The 19,748-nt window shown below is 44.9% G+C and overlaps 1 protein-coding gene across 1 annotated transcript; it reads left to right on the top strand.

Annotated features, from left to right (window-relative positions):
• Positions 1 to 1,123: 1,123 nt before the first annotated feature.
• On the top strand, positions 1,124 to 12,294 carry CACNG1 (calcium voltage-gated channel auxiliary subunit gamma 1). The gene is made up of 4 exons (XM_040530276.1): positions 1,124 to 1,644; positions 8,334 to 8,408; positions 10,415 to 10,552; positions 11,308 to 12,294. Exons 1-4 carry the CDS (start codon positions 1,404 to 1,406, stop codon positions 11,532 to 11,534), a joined length of 681 nt encoding a protein of 226 aa, XP_040386210.1. The 5' UTR covers positions 1,124 to 1,403; the 3' UTR covers positions 11,535 to 12,294.
• Positions 12,295 to 19,748: the final 7,454 nt, after the last annotated feature.

The following is a 19,748-nucleotide window of genomic DNA, read 5'->3' as shown; positions in this document are numbered from 1 at the left end:
CACATCTGGGTCCCAGGGAACAGGAGTCTCTCCTAAAAACAGGCAAGGATGTGCAGGACGGCCACTGGAGTTGCTTTACATATTGAGGCAAACCTGGATGGTGGGAAAGCAAGCACTTGAAAGCTTTGGTATTAGAACAAAATATGCAAAAGAAACAAAAAGAAAACAACAACAAAAATGAACCAACTGCAAAAATAGCAAAAGTTGCTAGCTTCACCTCTGTGAAAATTTGCAGTGTTTTATTTCTGTTGCAGCCTACCCTGCACGGGTACAGCAGAGGGTTGCTGTCGGAAAGGGTTTTTTCAGTTTGCAGTCTGGAGCTGAGTGCTGTGGTCAGGGCAAGGCAAACCCTACAGGGAAGGGGGAGCCCTGGGGACAGTGCAGTCCTGGGAGATGCATAAGAAATGTGAAATCAAATCAATTCCGTCAACAGTTCCCAGCGAAAAAATAAAGAGGGAGGAATGCCGAATCATTTTGTTTCAATGTTCTCAAATGAAAAATGTTTCACTTAAATTGAAGAAATATGTTCTTGCAATATAGAATCAGAGAATCACACAACGGTTTGGGTTGCAAGGGACCTTTAAATATCACCTAGTTCCAACCCCCCTGCCATGGGGATAATATCTAATATTATATGTTATATACATGTTATAATATACATTATAATATATATACATTATAATATTTCATAAGTTGAACCTTAAATATAACAAGAGAAGGGTCTAAAACCTTTAACTCCTTCTGAAGGGAACCAAAACACACTCCTCCAGACCACTCAAAGTACCTTAGGTTAATTCAAATTTAAATGTGATTAAAAATAAACAATACAAGGAATAAGTTAGCTTATTTTGCCGCATTCTTTATGCTCTGCCCTTGTGCCAGTGGCTCAGCTCCAGGCAGACGCCCAGCTCTGAACCTCTCCGTGCAGGAATGGCCACAGTCTGCAGGCGCGTGCAGGCAGTTTGTGGGCTTTGGCTCTGTTATTAAGCTATTTAGGATCAGACTGAACTCAGTCCCAACGCTATTATAAACACAGATGTTTTAGAACCTAGCTGAAAAGTTAATCATCCTATCAATGCCTATTTCTGGGCATGCTGCAAGTCAGCAGATTAGAGCCTTTTAGCGGCAGCGGTAGCGACTCTGGAGGAGCACCCGCCTGGTCGTGGGAATCCAAAACAAACGCGGGACAGGACGGAAAGCTGAGCTTTCCTCGTTACGTGCATTAATAGCCTCCTGGCTGGGGCGGCTGACACAGCCCAGCAGCTGGGGCTGACATTTGCGAAGGCTCAGACGTGCCAGCACTTTGGGAACCCTCGCGGGGCTGCTGCGGGTGAACAGAGCGGCCCCAGCCCCGGCGGCACAGGCCAGGAGTGGTGGTCCCAGGAGCCCTGGCCTGAGGCGGGATGGACGACAGCAAATCCCTGAAGGTGCGGCTGACCTTCTGCGTGCTGCTGGTGGGCATCTCGCTGCTCTTCGCGGCCGTAGTGACTGACCACTGGGCCGTGCTGAGCCCCAAAGTGGAGAATTACAACACCACCTGCGAAGCGGCTCATTTTGGGCTATGGCGACTCTGCAAAAAACAGATTTATGTGCAGCAGCAAGGTCCCAAAGAGAAGGGCTGCGGGCCCATAAGTCTTCCAGGAGGTACGTACAGCCCCCCACCCATGCATGGGATGTCCCGCCAGGCTTTGCTTAGGAGGCTGCAGGATGGGGCGGAAACAAAATACGTCCCGTGTCCCGACAGCTCGCAGTCTGACAGCGGGCTGCACGCTGCTGTGTTCTTGTGCTGGGCTGCGGGTGCACCTTGCTTCCCTCCTTCTCGTTGTACCTCTGCACAGTGCTGCCTTGCACGTATGTCTGCAGCCGTCTTTGAGTCGTCAGCTCCTGTGCAATGACAGGGGAGGGTAGAAGGGGAAAAGGATCAGACACAGTGGAAATCACAGTGGAATCGGGATGGAGGAAATTTCGCTGACACCAGCGGTGGGTATCACAGCACCCAGGCATGCTGATGGCAGCTGGCAAGAGCTTTAGCAGAAAGGGGATTTACAGGAGTGACTCTAATAGACGTAGCTGGGTCCTTAGGATTTCCTGATTCCTACATCCTCGAAGCCTGATCACAGCCAGATATAGGTTGCCCCGAGCTATTTCAATAACAATCATTTCTCAGGGCAGGGAGGAACAGGGAGCTGCTGGATGCATTGCCAACTTCCAAAAAGTCATGAACTGAGCTTCAATCCCTCATCGGCTTGCTGCACTCTGGACCCACAGGGGGGGCAGCCTGGCCCCACACCTTTGTTTCTCTGTGATCTCCCAGAGCAGCCGATGGGGAGCGGCTCGGCTGCTTTCCGGGAAGCCGATCGCATTCCCCTGGTAAAAGCAGCTCGCTACGTGCGCGGATCGCAAAGTCAGCACCGCTCGCGCCGCGTGCACCAACACACCCCATCCGTGACCGAGCCGCGCTGCTCTTTTAGAAGGCTAATAGGGAACTGGACTCTTTCCAGAACAGAAATAACAGGATTGCCTTCACGCTAGCCTTGCTGCTGGAAATAAAATATATATGTTAGCACACGCTTGAGAATTTCCTGTGAAAAACCTTGCTGCCTGTGCTTGCTGAATGTTACTGTGATTCTTTACCTATTTGGCCAAATTATGTATTCTGGAGAGAGGAGCTCAGCTGCTGCATTCAGAGCTGCCTCTAACCAAATTTGGGAGTGTGTCATCCGTGTGCTTGATGTCTCTCGCGTAGGTACTTAGGCGCCTGGAAACATCTTCTGCCTTTCCTCGCACGGGGAGCAGAACTCCCACAAAAGGAAAATCATAGAAATTGGTTGATAAACACCCAAAGTGCACAACTGCAGGGTAAATATAAAGCTCATAAATATCCAGCTGTCTCCAAAAAGCTGCTTTGCAGCCAGGGCAGCACGAAAGCAGCTACTGGCTTTGACAGACATCAGCATGTGCTCTCACTGGCATGGGTAGCGTCCCAGCACTGCCTTTCTGCCGGGCACCACAAACAAACCTCTGCTCATGAAGAGGCTGAGCCCACACCAGAAGGGCTGGTGTGTTTTCTCAGTTTTTAAAGATATTTTGGAATTTAGGTGATGTCCTGTGTCATAAGCAGCATCTGAGGCTTGAAAGGGCATTGCATTCTCACCTCTGTTATAAAATACTTTTAATCCCCACTTTGCTCAGGTGGAAAACCCAGCGTGGGGAGGTGGGGAGAGCGCGGTCCCCGTGGGTCAGGGCTGCTAAACGCCGCCATGCCCGCATGGTACACGTTGGATTGATTTCACACTTCTGGGAAGAGATGTCAGCAGGGAGACGGCGTGGCTGTGAAACCTGCAGTGGTCAAGAAAACGTGAATGAACCACCGAGGAGCAAAGGAGATGTGGACATTTGTTTTCCTGAAAATCGTGAGATGTAGTCAGACATCACTGCCAGGACTGGAAAAGAAACATCAGAATTCATCACTGCGTTAATAACCATTTACCAGTCACTCCCTGAGAAGGAAATGGATGGCACGATTAGCATTATTTATTAGGTTTTGAGCTCAGCACAGTGCAAAATGTGCAGGATGCATTGGCTTGCATTCCACAAAGCAGATCTGTGATTTAGGCAGAGCTTTTAAATTTTACAGTGCTCTTGCGAGGATGCTGACAAATCGGAAAGGGTTCAGTGTCCTGCTGTAAGAAATAAAAGGACCAGGGGGATGGCCATTAAAACTGGGAAAATTCAGACAAATACTGTGGTCAGTGGCCCACTGGGGCACTTCACCACTGAGTGGGACATGGTTCACATCCACTGCCAGGAGCTCCAGTGTAAGTGTTATCCTAAAACATGTGCTCCTGTGCAGCAGCGGGGATGTTCTATAGCCAAGCGTGCTGCAGGCAGGTTAAAGAGGACCTTGTAAGTATGGGAACAGGGGTCCATGGAGATGGAGACAGAGAGGAAAAGTACTAGACAAAATTGACTATCAGCAGGGCTGTCTTGTTGCCAGTGTCCATACAAGGAACTCTCTTTGTAAGACTGGTATGAAGTTAAACCATCCCCAGACTCTGTGTTTCAAAGCCCTTCCCCAGGCTTGTTGGCCAGCTCAGAGCCCAAGGCCTCCCCCTCTGCTGCTCATCCCCCACCTTGACACCTCCTCCAAGCACAGCAGCAGGACCTGCCCCCAGGCTTACCACAAGTGGGAACCTCAGATTAAAAGCATCACTCATCCCGGATTTTCTCGCCATCCAGCATGCCACAACAATGCTCGTGTCGATCTCAGATTCAGGAGCAAGGTGGGCTCCAGCCCCTTCTCAGCCCATCGCTCTGACGCTGATGGGTGGCAGCTCCCACCTGGAAACCCTGCAGGCCCCAAATGTCTCATGGCCTCTCAGCATGTTCTTCCCCCGAGGCTCAGCAGTAGTTCAGTGCTGTTGCATTTCTGCTGCATCTCGTGGCTGCAGTAGGTGCCGTCCAGCCCCATGGTGGTGAGCAGCAGGAGAGGCAGGCCCTGCATGAATAAGGGAGCGATGAATTGTCCCGCTTCCCCCTGCACAGTGGTCATCCAGGAGTGATGGATCTGAAGGGAAGGGGCCAGGAGGGCTGTAAGGGCAGGTGACCTAGAATGGGGAGGACAGCGTGTGACACACCACACGTTGTGTCCCTGCAGTTCACCGCAGCCTTAATGACTGCCGAGCTCCTGCGTTGGTCCCATCAGCACACGGAGGTGACCCCGTGGCAGAGAGAATGTGATTAGGGGTGGAGAGAAACAAAGATCGCCACAAAATTGTCATCCATTATAAAACCTATTTTAAATCCTATCCATTATGTAAATGTGCTGTGACACAAATGGGCTTTTCTCTAATTCATGATGGCACCAGAGAGGGACTGAAGTGCCTTGAATAATAGGGAACCTTGTTGATATAGATATTCCCAGCTCAGCAGAGCACCAGAAGTGTCTTTAAACTGAAAACAATATATCACTTCACGAAAAGCAATCTGGCTATATTTTCCCACATCAAAATGCATTTTCCAAAAGCACCTTCCCTAGAGCTAACCCACTTATATGATAGCCACATTGATCACACCTTCGCAGAGCTGTGCTGTCAGCCACAAGACACAGGGGCAGCTCCTTCTCCTGCCGACAGTCTGTCTCTCTCAAAGAGATTTCCATGTGTCCCCCCTCTGCTGAGCCTTTGTGGACTGGAGGGCGGACTGGGCTGTACTGGTTCACCTGGCACGGCCACACACGCTGCGTCCCCCATCACACCATCATTGATGGCTTCACCTCGGGCTTTGGATAATCAGCATGCTTGGGGCTTCCTTTGACATCAGCCTTTTCAGAGAGTTAATTAAAAGCCAAAGCAGTCGATCCAAGATGAAGCGTCCCGGTTTCATCCCTCCTCCATCCCTTTTAGCACAGGAAGGGAAGGATCCCCAAACCGAGGTCACCAGCCTGGATGCTCAGCCACAAGCACCACTCAGGCACTGGCAGAGGCACGCAGCCTCCATAGAGCCTCCAGTCTGAGCCTCAAAATTTGCAATTTTAGATATTGAGCTCTGAGTTCAACTACGTTTCCTCCAGTCATTTGCAGAGTTAATAAAGAACAGGTCAGGAGATGCCAGAGCTGAACATTAACCTAGTCTCCAGCAAGGAGAAGCTGCAGGTGAAATAAAAGTCAGCTTTTAAAATTAAGTAGACAGCAGCATCTCAGAGGAATCTTTCACTAATGGGCCCAAAATCACTGCTTTAGAATTGCCCTGTCTCCTGGGAAAGAGAAAGTAAATCTTTCTTGAATCAGTAACTCTGAAATCTGCCATTTACATGACAGAAAAAAAAAGAAAAAAGAAAAAAAAGAACCCACCAGGTAACATACAGTACTCTGGTATCTTCTTGCCATGAGAAATTAATGCTGTAAATAAACAACAGATGCTCTCTGTGCCCTCCAGGCAGAGGCCCGCAGCGCACCCTGCACCCAGGGCCTTGCTCAGGATCATCCCACAGCTGCAGCCTGTGCTGGGGCAGCACGGTGGGGACGTCAGGCAGGATCACAGAGTCCTCTCAGACTTCCTCCCAGCACCTCCTGGAAGTTAGCACTAGCTCCATTATTTAACAGACAGGAGATGCTGGTGTTAACGGTGGCCCCTTGCACACACAGGGTGGGTATTTCGTGCAACCTTGGCATGATCCCCCTGCCTCGTGGGACCAAACCAGAGGGTGCAGGAACGGTGCTGGGCAGTGCTGAGCAGGCCCTTTGCAGCCCAGCTTGGCAAAATAGTGCGATCAGAGCTGGCACTGCCCAGCGTGACTCTGTGAGTGCCCAGCTCCAGCCAAATTCCTTGTGAGCAACTGTTCTCCCAGCCCTGCACCCCTCCAAGTTTTCAATTAAAGAGGTTATAAATAGCCAGGACACCCTTCATCCTCACCCTGCTGCTGCCAAAGCTTCGAGTCAATAAGCGGTGGCCAGACCCTTCCCCATCCCACTGGGATGCTGAAAGCAGAGCTGGCTCTGTCCATGCAGAAATGCATTTCGCAGCATGGCTGAGACAGGAGCCCAGATGTCAGAAGGGACCTTTGGAGGTCATCTGGCCCAACCCCAACTCAAGCAGGATCACCTGAACCAAGCTGGCCCGGACCTCATCCAGATGGCTTTTGAGTATCTCCAAGGCACCCCAGCCAATGGAACTTTATATGCCCAGCCCTCAGCTGCCCTGCCATGCCACGTCTTTCAAAACTGCCTGCGTTCTTTATGCCGAGCATTTTGTTCCTGCCCTGTGTGTCTCTTGAGAAAGCAGGTGAAGAAAGCAAAAACCAGGGAGACGCTTCATTCTTCTAATTTCGAGCCTCAAGATTTTCTTGACTAGATTATAACTGTTTGTTCTTCTACTTGTATCCATCTAACTGAAATAGTATTTCTCCTGCCTGTTTGCATCCACCCCAAAATTCCATGTATGTAGGCACAGCAAGAACATCTGCTCTCTTGTTGAATCTCACTAGGCTGAGTACGAAATCACCTTGTGGCTGCTGGGAGACTCAGCTTCCAGCTTGCCTCCACCCAGTATGCCCCTATCCCACTGCCTCAATCCTCGTTCATCTTCTAACTCCTCTATAAATACCCCGTGTACCTGGCAGCATGCTCACATAAAGCCCAGATGAGGAAAATCCAGTAAGTTCCCACTAAGTCCACTATCATCAAATTAACTTAGCAGACTGCTCTGATGGGAGCAAACTTTGGTGACGCCATGTTTTGTGAGACCCTCTTTCCCCTTGACTCGTATGGCCTTACCTTTCCTTTTGTCTGCAGCTTCAGGTAACTTTTGTCTTTATGCTCTGACAGCCAAAAAAACGCCTTTACAGTAAAACACCATGTGCTCTGCTACATTGCAGCATCCTCACCTCTGGGACCCCCATAGTGTGGTGACCCCCCCATGCAACAAACTGCCCCGGGCTGCTGACCGGGGCATATCTCCCTGCCAGTCACTGCCATGCAGGGCCTACAGGCTGGAGAAGGGAAGGAGAGGGAGGGAGAAGGTGGATGGGGACACTTCATCTGCCCTGTTTGGAGCCCAGGCTGACCACAGGAGCGGTGACCCTCCTACAGCCAGCACCGCTCTGAAGCAGGAGGGCAGGGACAAGGGGAGGCCAGTAGAGATGCCAGCTCTGCTGCAGGCACGGCAGGTCTCATCACCCGGAAACACAGCCACGGAAAGGCAGGGATGAGTGATGGCCAAAGAAAGAATGAGAAAAATTATCTGTAATTCATGCTTTAAATAGAAGAGCAATCAGTGTACAGAGCTCCTGGAGGGAGCAGCTTACAAGAGGCAGCAGAGGCCGTGCCCGTGCCAGAGCGGGTTGCCTGGCAGGCACGTGCCACTCGTCTGCTCCTGAATAAAAGAGAGCCAGCTCAGATTTCTCCATGTCACCATCCCCTCCACTCAGCCTTGGCGGGTTGGTGTTCAGCTGAAGCAGAATGACTGACACAACATGTCAAGCAAAGTGGAGGTATTAGAGGAAGGTGTCAAACTGGCAGTTTGGCTCCGCATCATTCTTTTGTGGGAAATGTTCCCAAGAGGACACCTGGGGAAGCACAACTGTCAGGGCCATTTAAGCACCTCCCGAAGTGTTCTGATAGATCAAGGCCCAAATCCTTGAGATCAGTCTCCCGCTGCTATTCTTGCTCTTAAAAAAAGCATTTACTGTATGTCTGCAGCAGAAATGAGATCCCATTAGTCCCTACCCTAAAAACACTGCAAGTCTGATATATTAGTAAAAAGCAAAATCCATTTAACTGCATTTTATCAGAGGTTTCCAAGAGCACAAAATTAAATTTCCTTTTCTCTTTCAGAACAAACCTGCTCCTACTTCAAGCACTTTACTCCAGGACAGAGCTCAGAGATATTTGAAGTAACCACCCAGAAAGGTAAGAATCATCCTGAAAACTTTTTCCTGCCATTGCACAAACTGAGGTGCACACAAGATGTAAGGTAATGGGGTCCCCGAAATGGGGGTTCAATCTTGGCTCCACTGAAAGCAGTAGAGGAATTTCTATCAGACACCATCACAAACACTGCAAAATGTCTTGCCAGCATAAAACTAACATCACATCAGCATTATCTGTGACATTCCAAGACTTTACCATGGAAGGAAGAAGAGGTTAATAAAATCTAAATAAATAAACCTTACCCCAAGCAGAGTCTTGACCTTGAAAAGTAGAGAGGCTCTGTGAAGACCATTAGGAGTTTTATGCTTGATATTGATTTTATATGAAAGTCATGTTTAAATCCAGAGTGATCAATGGAAGGGAGGAACAGAGATCCTATAAAGACACGTATAGTCGGTGTTTACACAGCATGGATTTTGAAAACAGCCTTTCACAGACAAATTTCACATTTCTAGTAAGTCCCTGATAAAGCCAAATATTTTTAGCATTCATCTAGCATGCACTGCTCTCTTTCTTGCCCTCTCATTAAGAAGAAATTCCTTTCCACTTTGCCACACAACATATTTTAGTGTGGAGTAAAGGAGCTGATGATTACATTACACATATTAACCAATCTACTTTGTTTCCAGTAGAAATGATAATGGTAGAAAAGCCTGCATATGGCTTTTCTGAAAAAGCAATTGCCTAAGACAGGGAAGACTGGGAATTTTGCATTAATAGAAGAGCATATACCTGAGCTACCTGCTCCTGTTTATTGATATACTATTAGATCCAGCCATCTGATCTTAAAAATATATCTGATGCCTTCTTTGTTATTGAGAAAAAAACATCAGGAAGAACCCTTTTTCTTTAGAGTAAAAGAAAAAGCTTAAGCTACAGTAAATGATTTTACATTGAAGCTAACTGTTTCGGGCAGTTCTAGCACATAGTAAAGAAAACCAAAAAGAGAAACATCAAAGAAATTATAGTAAAATAGTGGTATGAAAAGCAAAGAGAACAAAGAGTGATATGCTTTCCCTTTCACAGAAATAGCTCCATTTTGATGGGAGCTAATTAGTAACAGACAAAAAGATTCTTCATGATTTTGCCTGGAAGACACATTTTTTTAAATGGCCTGAAAGGCAAATATCATCAGATACTGTGATAGTCATGCATGGCTACATGTGCTAAATCTTAAACTGATCTGAAAATGAATGCAATATGTAAATGAAGGCCTGAATTATTTAATTAGTGATTCTTCCCTTCCGTCCAGGCACTGAACTGTGCCTCGGCTGGGTGAAGTGTCTACTGTGTATCTTAGCTGGTTTAGCAAAAAAGCAGGATATTTTATGGAGGGTTTAATCCTATGCCCTGAAGAAGCTGAGTTTCCATAGAGCTGGAATTCTTTGTCTTAAAGAAAAGATTAAAAAAAAAAAAAAAAGAGGCTGTGCAAACAGTTCACCTCTGGCCTCCTGCCTTAGTTGCCTGCTCAAATTTTGAGCCCTCTGGAGCACACAAACGTCCTGCACTGGTACAGCATCAGCACCATGCACAGGGGCCTTGTTGAGGCCCTGCAGTACAGACCTAGCACAAAAATAGCACAGAGCTGCTTATTTACTCTGAGAGCAGAGTGTGGAGTGATGGAAGAAATGAGAGCGTGGAGCCCAGAAGCCTTCAGCAATAACATCTATGCAGCAGAGCTAAAATGGCTCTAGTCCAGAGCTTCTTCAGGCTAACACAGGTGCCATTTGGTCTTTCAGTAAGTGTTAATAAAATGATTTTTCCCTCTTCTGTTTTTATATTCTTTGTATTCCAAAGATACTTGGCCAATACTTCCCCCTGCTTTTATTTTAGGGAAATACTGGATTCGTCAGAGCCCCCTCTCTGCAGCATCAGGACACATTTTTCTCTGAGTGACCTACTGCAAAGTCACAACAGTTGGTGGGAGCATGCTTAAAATCTGCAGACATTCACATTTTTTTGTGTGTTTCTTTTGCTTTTGGCAGAATACAGCATTTCAGCTGCAGCCATTGCCATCTTCAGTGTTGGCTTTGCCATCATCGGAACAATCTGTGTCCTCTTATCCTTCCAGAAGAAGAGGGACTACCTGCTGAAGCCAGCATCCATGTTCTACACCTTCGCAGGTACAAGGGTCGCTGCTCACTTCATTGCACTCGGTTTATAGTACAATATAAAGAAACTTAGATACACCCTGGGCAGATGGAAACACTTCTGAAAATGCCCAGAAAGTGGCATTGTCTTCCTAGTTACAGTGAGACTACAAGACCCCATGTGGTACTCCGGTTGAAGAGTTTTGGAAATGTCCTGATCAGTTTTACCCAGCAGCCTGTCTGTATTTTCTCCAACTACTTTTAAAATGGGCATTTCTAACACATTCAGTGCTGGCTGCAGTGACTATTCCATCTCATTTAGTCGAAGCACAATAACACATTAAGGTTCAAACCAAAGGAACAGCTGATCCAGGCCCAAGATGTGCAGCTGTCTCCCAAAAGTACAAAGATCACGTTTTTACATGAACTATCACATCCTTGACATGCCACAATGACTGAAAGACAGAGGTGCAAATTGTCACCTCAATAAAACCTTTATTCTACTTTTGGAAAAGCTCCCTAAGGAATGCAATTATTCCTCCATCACTTTGAGTTTCCCATCTAAGCCTTCCTAAAATGTAACACTCAACAAGTCACCGGCTGACTTATGTAGCCTAGGCTATAGCAGAGATCTGAGCACTTGCTGGCATTGGTTCCTTCAAACATTCAAGTCAATGACTCACCTGTGAATCTCACTACAATTCCTGTATGCTAAAAGGCAGATGAGGTGGTTAAGGATGAAAAATTGACAGCTGGTTATTCAACCCACTGCTCTCATCTTCCTTCAGGTCTCTGCATCATCATCTCCGTTGAAGTCATGAGACAATCTGTGAAAAGGATGATTGACAGCAAGGAGACAGTCTGGATTGAGTACAGTTACTCCTGGTCCTTTGCTTGTGCCTGCGCCTCCTTCGTCCTGCTCTTCATCTTCGGAATCGTCCTCCTCCTGATCGCGCTGCCTCGCTTCCCCCAGAACCCCTGGGAGACCTGCATGGATGCAGAACCAGAGCACTGATGTTCCCCAACCGTGGGAAAAGCCAGAGAGTGTTTTGAAAAAATTTATATTTTTTAAAATGTCTCGATCTCACTATACTATGTGCACTCCGTTAACTAAGTCATTATTGAAACAAGGCATCTTCAATTATAACTCTTGCTTTGTTGTTTTTTTGTTGTTTTGCTTTTTTTTTTTAAGGAAGGAAGAGAGAGCATTCAGAGCACCAGTGTGGGTGAATGGCACCCCACTCTCTTACACCTCCACCCTGCTGGAGGCTGAGGGGCGATTTGCAATTTGTGGATGCCTTGTGCCAATGCAACTGAGCGAAAAAGTGCACGTGAGACAACTCGTGCTGCAGAGGAGACAGCATTCTTGGGGTGTGCAGTGTAGTTAGAGTTGAAGAGCTTAAGGGATATCAAGCCTTTACTCCTCACTTGTTCAGACACTCCGTGAGAAATTTCAGCTCCGTGGGAGTCCATCTCCCATCTGTGCCATACTCCTCTGCCTCCTGAGAAGGGTTAGCTCACCACTTAAATACATCGGAGAACCTTATGCTGTTCTATTAAACTGTTAAAATAAAAATTTAAAAAAGACTTTGCCTAGCATTGGGATAAACATTTAACCTACTGATTTATACCCTGCAGCTCCATTCTGTTGAACTAAGCACCAAAAAAAAAAAAAAAAAAAAAAGTAATTTCTGTTGAACTTTGACGGCAAAGCCAAGACATACTAAAAATTAAGAATGATATTTTCCTTTAATAAAAAGCACAATCTTCTGGTAGCATGATTTTCTGGAAAATGATTTTGATGGATGAATCACCGGGCCCATCAATTTCTGCTGGGTCCAGTATTACAGTGTAATTCTCAATGGTATTTACTGTACATAGCTCTCATTTCTTCCTCGTGAATAGGCTTATTAAGAGTACTGTGCTTTGCTCGCTGCATAGGTATATAAAAATACATATAAAGAAAAATCCTTCAAGGTAGCAGACAAGAAGGAAAGGAACCAGGAGAGTCAGCCCCAAAAATACAGCAGAAGTGCAATGCTGTTTACACACACTTGAAGTGCCTGCCTGAGGCATCGTGGGCAAGCAATGCTGGCTGTGCTGCAGAGACCAGTGCACTCACCTGGCCCCTCCAGCCCAGCCCCGAGAGGCATGCATCTGTAGCTTTTGGTTGTTTGCAGTTCAGTTTTTAGAAACTGTTCAGCATTTTCCCCTTTTTTTCCCCCTCAAGTAGGAAAATGTATTTGTTTTTTTCACCAGATAATTTTAAAAGCAGGAGAAAAGGAAACCGAAGCGTTCTTTCCTTCTGCAATTAACTGTCCTCAATTCTGAAGGAAAAAAAAAAAAAGGCAGAAATCAGAACAGAAAATTTCTGGTCGTTTTATATAGATCTGAAATCATGTTGCATGCCAGCATTTTGAGAAATTGCACAGCACTCTGGAGCTGGTGTGAGGGGCTGGCCCTGCTGTGAGCCCCTGGCCCCACTGCAGCCAGCCAGCCGCAGGCACATCTCTGTTTTCCCATCAAGGAAGTGTCAGCAAGAATACAAGCCATTTGCGAAGTTGCGTGAGTATTTTTCAAGTTCTTTGAAGTTAAGAAGCACTCCAAATAGCTTGCATATTATAAAGTTTTGGGCTAAAGCACTCGTTGGTGCTCATATCTGGGTGCAAGCTGGGGAATTCTGCCTCTGTCTCTCATAAAGACAGACAAGTGCAAGTCTTCAAGTAGTCACTGCACCACAGTGAAATGTTAAACGGTTTTGAAATCCTATTTTTGGTAGAAAGCTGACATGCCTAAATTGTACTTTCATTGTACAGGAAGACAGAGACCAGTTTCTAGGGAGATCCTTTACATGCCACCACAACAGAAAAGCAAGTTGGATCGCCTCCCGTGCTGGCTGACCCAGGTTGGGATATCCAAATACGCGTCAGATTAATGTAAGCAAAGCAGTTGGCAGACACAAAGGCATCCCCAGCTCAGCCATCACCAGCAAAACAACCTTAACTTAGATACAATGGGTTGAAATAATTGAGGTCTGGTGATATGGGTCTGAGCTTCATCACCCCACATGGACTGGCAGCATGTCCCATGCCCCATGGACACCCTTTGTCCCCCACTTTTCCCATGCACCAGCTGCTTCTTGCAATGCTGCTTCAGTGACAAAGTAATTTCTGGATGGTTTCTTATCCTGATGGGCCAATATGTTGCAAGGAGCTGCATACTCCCCCTAAAGATGTGACCAGTTACATTTGATAGTCATCAGCAAGAACACACATATTTCAGATAAACAGATCCTGCAAGGTCTCACCTTCCCCATGTGTGTCCCTTCATTCCAGGGCGGAAACACTTCACCCAAGCCCCAGTGAGGGCAATGGAAAGATTCCCACTGAGTGCTGGGGCTTGGTCTGGATTCAGAGGTTTGACAGCCCCTCAGTGCTCACTCTACCCCTGGGTCAGAGAAAATACACAGCTCCCAGCAGCAAGAGCTTACGCCCACAGACAGCAACGCTGGCAGCTGAGCTAGATGCCTTCCTGAAGCTCTTAAACTCACTAAGCTTTCTTTTCTGTCTGCAGTAAGTTAAGAGGGTTTTTGATCATTCACTATTTCAGTATGGTTCCTGCAAGACTGAGGAGCATGTGGATGACTTCATTTTCCTTTTCCAGATATTAAGAAATGTGGCTGAGGGACTCGTCCATTAAATTGGTCATTGGTATTCACAGCAGGGAAAGCACTGCTCTTACAGCAGGTTTGTTCTGCCATATCCAAATCTCCCTGCCACGGAGCTGATAATATGTTTCAAGAGAGTTAATAAAAGTAATTGGCCTTCATACAGAGAAAAAGAATAAAAATTTTGGGTGGAGGAGGAGCTGTAACAAGTCTGCATTTTCAAATAGCAGGGAATGGCCAACAGAGCTTCGCAAACGTAGCAGGAAACCACAAAAGAAACATCCTTGCTGCAGGGAGTTATCCCAGTGGAAAGGGGATGGGAACCCAGCTGCACTTGGCAAGGGACCTGTGATGGCACTCCATGGCCAAGGGTGGCAGCAGCCAGCACGCCAGAGAGAGAGAAACACCTCACAAACCCAGTGCCTAGCACCAGCCACCACCAAAGCCGGCGCAGTGGCCCTGCCATGGTCACGGGTCACTTGGGAACCGGCCATTTGCCACTCGTAAAACCAACATCACTGACTGCCCCCTTCTCCTCACGTGACACAGCAGAGATTTTGGCTTCTCAGATCTGCCCATCACAGAGCCCAAGTGCTAAACAACAGAGCGCGATGGAAGTCAGGAAGATTTTTGTTTGTGTAATGGCAACATTTGCTTTAGGCGCAAGGCTCAGAATCTGCTTCTTTTAAGCACTGTGTTGCGTGAATAACATGCAGAAAAGGTGCCAGACTAACACCCCTGACGAAGGAAAGCACCTGTTTAGCAAGCAGCCAGCTGCGCCCTCAGAACAGCACGGATCAGGTGAGCGGCCTAGCACAGGCCGGCGGAGCCTTCCCCAGGCTCCCGGCCCACAGGGCAAGTGACAGACGGGAGGCCTTGGTGCAAAACCCTTCTCATGCCTGAAAAGCACCAGCGTATACAGTGTTTGCCGCTTCCCTGTGGTCATCGCTTCTTTTCTCTCCTTACTCTCAACAGTTGTGGAAATTATTTCCAGAAGGTCCCCAAGATCTGAGAATTTCTGCCCCCAGCCCTGCAATGAGATCTGCAGCCTCAGCCCTGCTGCAGAAGGGCATCTTCTCCTGCGCTTGATAGCTCTTGAGGAACATACCCGACACAAGAAGTCATCGCCATAAGCAGGGGGCTGCTCGCAGTGCTGCGCCCTGCCAGATCCAGGGAAGGACCTGGAGATTAGCACCAAGCCCTTGGGCTCAATCCAGTATGCAGTCAGACGCATGCATGCCACAAACCTAACCAACGTGCAGAAACTGTTTATAGACTAAACCTAAACCTCGTTACAAACTTCATCTAAAAGAGATGTTAGTTTCCCATGGTGAATGTTGCATTGCTTTTATAACAAATGTTGGAATATTAGGCTGCTCTGTCCCCTGAACTACACACACAGCAACAGGATCTGCTTTAAATGCATCTGTTCTAATTATTTCTCATTTCCATTATCACCAAGGTGCAAGAAAAGAGCATCACGGCTTGGTTTTGACCAACACATAGGACAAAATTGTTCTCAGTTTGTTACATTTGATATATGTTCTGGCTCCAAAGAAACCCATCAGGAGACAGCAAGTCTTATGGGAAATGGACTAACAACATCTTTTGCCTAGTTCTGGCTAATTCAGATTATAGATTTTTTCCTTTTTTTTTTTTTTTTTTTTTTTTTTAATTTACCAGAAGCATACATTGACTATCGAAGTGAATCCTTTTACTTTTCTTGAATGATGGAAAAGAACTGAGTGACTCAGTCCTTGGTTCCTGACACAACCAAATAAAAAGATGCTTGAGCAAATATTGCTATCCCAGCAGAAATGGCCCATATTTCATGTTAAGGAATATGATGTACAATTTTTTTTTTTATAGGCACCATAGATCATCACCAGCCAACTTGACAAGTTAATTGTTCACAGTTTTTCTAGGAAAACTAGAAACTTAAACAAAACAAATGAAGTGAGTTGAATGATGATACGGGTAGAGCAGAAAGCATTATGAGCTTATTGCTTTGGAAATGTGCAGATTCTGATATGCTTCACTCTAAAAAAAATCTGTCTGGTCAAACACTGCTCTCAGTGCTACTTACAGTAGAGGTATTATACACACAGCAAAAGAACTGCTTATAGTGCATATTCTCTGCAGAAAAACAGCTGAACTTGACAAATCTGGGAACAAAATATTAATTAATCAAAGTAGGGAATATTACTCAAGGGAGTTGTAAGGTCAGTGGAAATAGTCACATACTGTTATGGGTCAGTAGTGCCATAGTCCATACAATTAAATATAATGGTACAAAATATACTAGACGTCAACTTCAAGGAGAAAATATGGATGAAAGGGCTCTGGTTCTAACTAGCCAGCTTTTATGCATAAGAGATATTTATTAGTTGTATTGTGGAAACACTTAAAGATGGTGAGTAGCTGCTAAACACTGCAAAGATTTACGCTAGACAGAATGGAGAGGGGACGTGTCCCTGTGACATACTTTGGCTATGAGGAGCTTGATACTGTGGATATGCCTGAGAACACATCTCCGGGTAGATCGACGGCACCTGAGTGTCCCGCAGAGCAGCGGGACTGGCACGCAACAGAAGAACATATGGGAGCCAGAGAACTAATGAAGGGAGACAGGAACATACCAAGAAAGCTCCATCTGAGACTTCAGTAGCTGCAAAGCTCTTTTCAGAAACATGATGACAACTGCAGGCAAGAAAAAAGACAAGCCGTGGACTAGCACATCCATATCTGATGCCATAATGAAACTTACCCCAGACACCAAACAAAAGTCCTATACCTTCAAAAAGTATAAACATTGCTTCAGAATCCAGCTCCAAGTGACCTCTGCCCTGATGGAAGTGAGCAGGATCTCTTCCAGTTTCTTTTTCTGACTTAGCAAGACCAAGTTGAAAGCTATTTTATAATATCAGTCTTCAAATGCACATGGGGAAAATCTACCAATTCCATTCATTAAGTAGCTTTTTAAATGGCAGAAACTGTATTTAAAATTAAAAAAAAAAAAAGAGTTCAAATTTTTTAAAAAAATGAATTTTTTATTAGTTCCTAGAATCACACTGACAACCTCCCATGAGGCATTCAGATTTTCCTCATGAAAAAAATGAAATTAAACTGAATAAAACCAGAGCCTTTTGCTAGTAAATACAAGCTTTCTAAATTTAGGTCTGGACAAAGTCATTTACATTTTCCACAGAAAACAGTGGATGTTTATTCCTGGACAAGGAGCATGAGATTTGGCATGTATTGTACTTTTAAGTATGACATTTCAGTTATAAAAAAAAGTCAAGAAGCCAAGTACTCAGTGTAGATGTCCAAGCCTCATTTCCTTTAAGTTGAGATATTGTACATGAACCGAGAAACTACACTCATATTTTTAAATTTTTACTGTAATTGCAACAGCTCCATATTTAAAGTGCAGCCTGAGTCCATGCCCACTGGAGCCACCTTAATGGGCTTAATTTGATTTTTCATAAGTTTGATTAAACCCTAAAACAGTTTACAATACAGTGGGTTTTTTGTTTTTAAGTAACTATGACTCCAATAAAAACCAAGCAATTTACTTTAAAAACGAAAGGGTTATATACATGACATAAGGGCTAGACAAAACATTTCAAAAAACATTTTTTTTTTTCTCCAGAAGAATATTAACTTCAAGAAATACTATGGATTCATTCTATATATATTCAAAGCTGATCGTTAGAAGATCTCCACCATACCCTCCCCAAACTCCTGGGTGAGAGCACTTAGGAAAATCCATAACCAAAACCTGAGGGGACTTTCATGAGGTTATAGAATTGAAAGTGTAAGAGAAAGTGTCTTTATAGTATTTTTAGTGTAGATAAAATGCCAGTGCAAAACAGAATAGAATGTGGTGAGATGCAGCCATCTCCCCCTTAACTAATTCACAGATAGCAGTAAATTAACAAGTGATGTTTATTAGTTTAATATTCAAATATGGTGAACAGAATCAAAAGACTGCTCCATATAAATGAGTGATTTTGAAACCCCTGAAATTACAATGCCAACTCGGCGAAGTGAAGTGCATTTGAACCCTACCTAGTCTTTTGTCATAGTCTTACACATCTTACCAAGAGCTCCTCACAGACTACAACATTCAGGCACACAGATTTTTCTTCTCTCAGAGCAGTGCCAGGTGCTCAGTGGAGAACCAGCAAAGCTCCACTGAAATAAAACGTCTGAGGCTAACGTATACAGAGCACATGCCCAGCCCTCACAAGGGAATTTCCCATGGACCTATTCCTGAAGTCTTCAGCTCGGCAAAAACCCCAAGGCTGTAGAATTTGGCCTCTACTCATTTTGGGTCTTCTTTATTTGATGCCACGTGCTGAAGTGCTAACCATAACTTGGCAGGGGCTTTCCCCTCCCCCAGCATCTTCTGTTTGGTATAGACATTAGGAAATAAATTAACAAATTATGCGTACTTTTTCTTTACAGAAAAAAAAAAAATCAGATACATTTCTGAATCATGAACCAAAGGTTTATAATAAAATATATATATATATATATGCAAACCTCTGCAGTGTACTGAGTTTAAATCAGCCCCATTATGTAAAGACCCTTGACTTAGAACACGAAGTCAAATGCAAAAAAAAATAATGATTGTAACCAGAGCAAAAATCTGATTGAGTACAGCAGCAGACACTGCTAATTTGCAAGGTGTCCCACGGACAGATGTAAAATCAGAAATCACCCCCCACAGCCTATAAATTTTTATTTTTGTATGTAATAAGTGGAGGAATACTGCAAATAAACCCAGCTCAGTCCTTGTAAAAATTATTTCCCAGATTTAAAGTTATCTATTCAAGTGTAAAAGGAGGACTACTTATCTGGAAAAACTATGCAAACACCCCTTTATCTCCCCAGCTGCAAAAGTATGAACAGTGAGCAAGACCAGAAATCTTTACGAACAAAGATCATCTTCTGCGCTTTCATTCACACTTGTTTCTTTAAATTTTAAATATCCCATAATTTGGTTGGTTTTTGTTGTTGCTGTTGTTGCTTAAATTTGTACTCCTAAGGGGCCAGGTTTGTGGAGAACTTAACAGAACTCATAGATAAACAACCTGGATACCGTTCTCATCCCCAAAAGATTTAGATTAATTTGGATACAGCTTTGACAAACATTAAATCTCTTCTTTAATGATGTTCCTCAAACAAAACAGTTAGCAAAATATCTGAATTTCCTTGTATAATGTCACATTTTAATGTAAACATCAAATAATGTACCAAAAGTTTTACCGGAAAAAAAAATTAAAGCGGCACAATTCTTTATACCACTGGAGAAAGGGGGGGGGGGGGGGGGGGGGGGGGGAGAAAAAGCCAGATTACAAACATTTACACATGCATAGTGGAAAAAAAAATTAAACAAACAAAAAAGTATTTTACTAAATTCACGCAATTTTTTTTAAAATAGTTATTAAATCTACTAAGCACCAACATACCTAAAAATTTATTTTCAGCTTCATGATTCATTTAAAAAACCTATCAAATTAACTTTTCAAACAAGCTTATATTACTAGCTTGTCC

This window comes from Cygnus olor, chromosome 18 (genome assembly GCF_009769625.2).
Source record: "Cygnus olor isolate bCygOlo1 chromosome 18, bCygOlo1.pri.v2, whole genome shotgun sequence".
NCBI lineage: Eukaryota > Metazoa > Chordata > Aves > Anseriformes > Anatidae > Cygnus > Cygnus olor.
The sequence above is the reverse complement of the archived record's forward strand: the minus strand, read 5'-3'. Positions and strand labels throughout refer to the sequence as shown.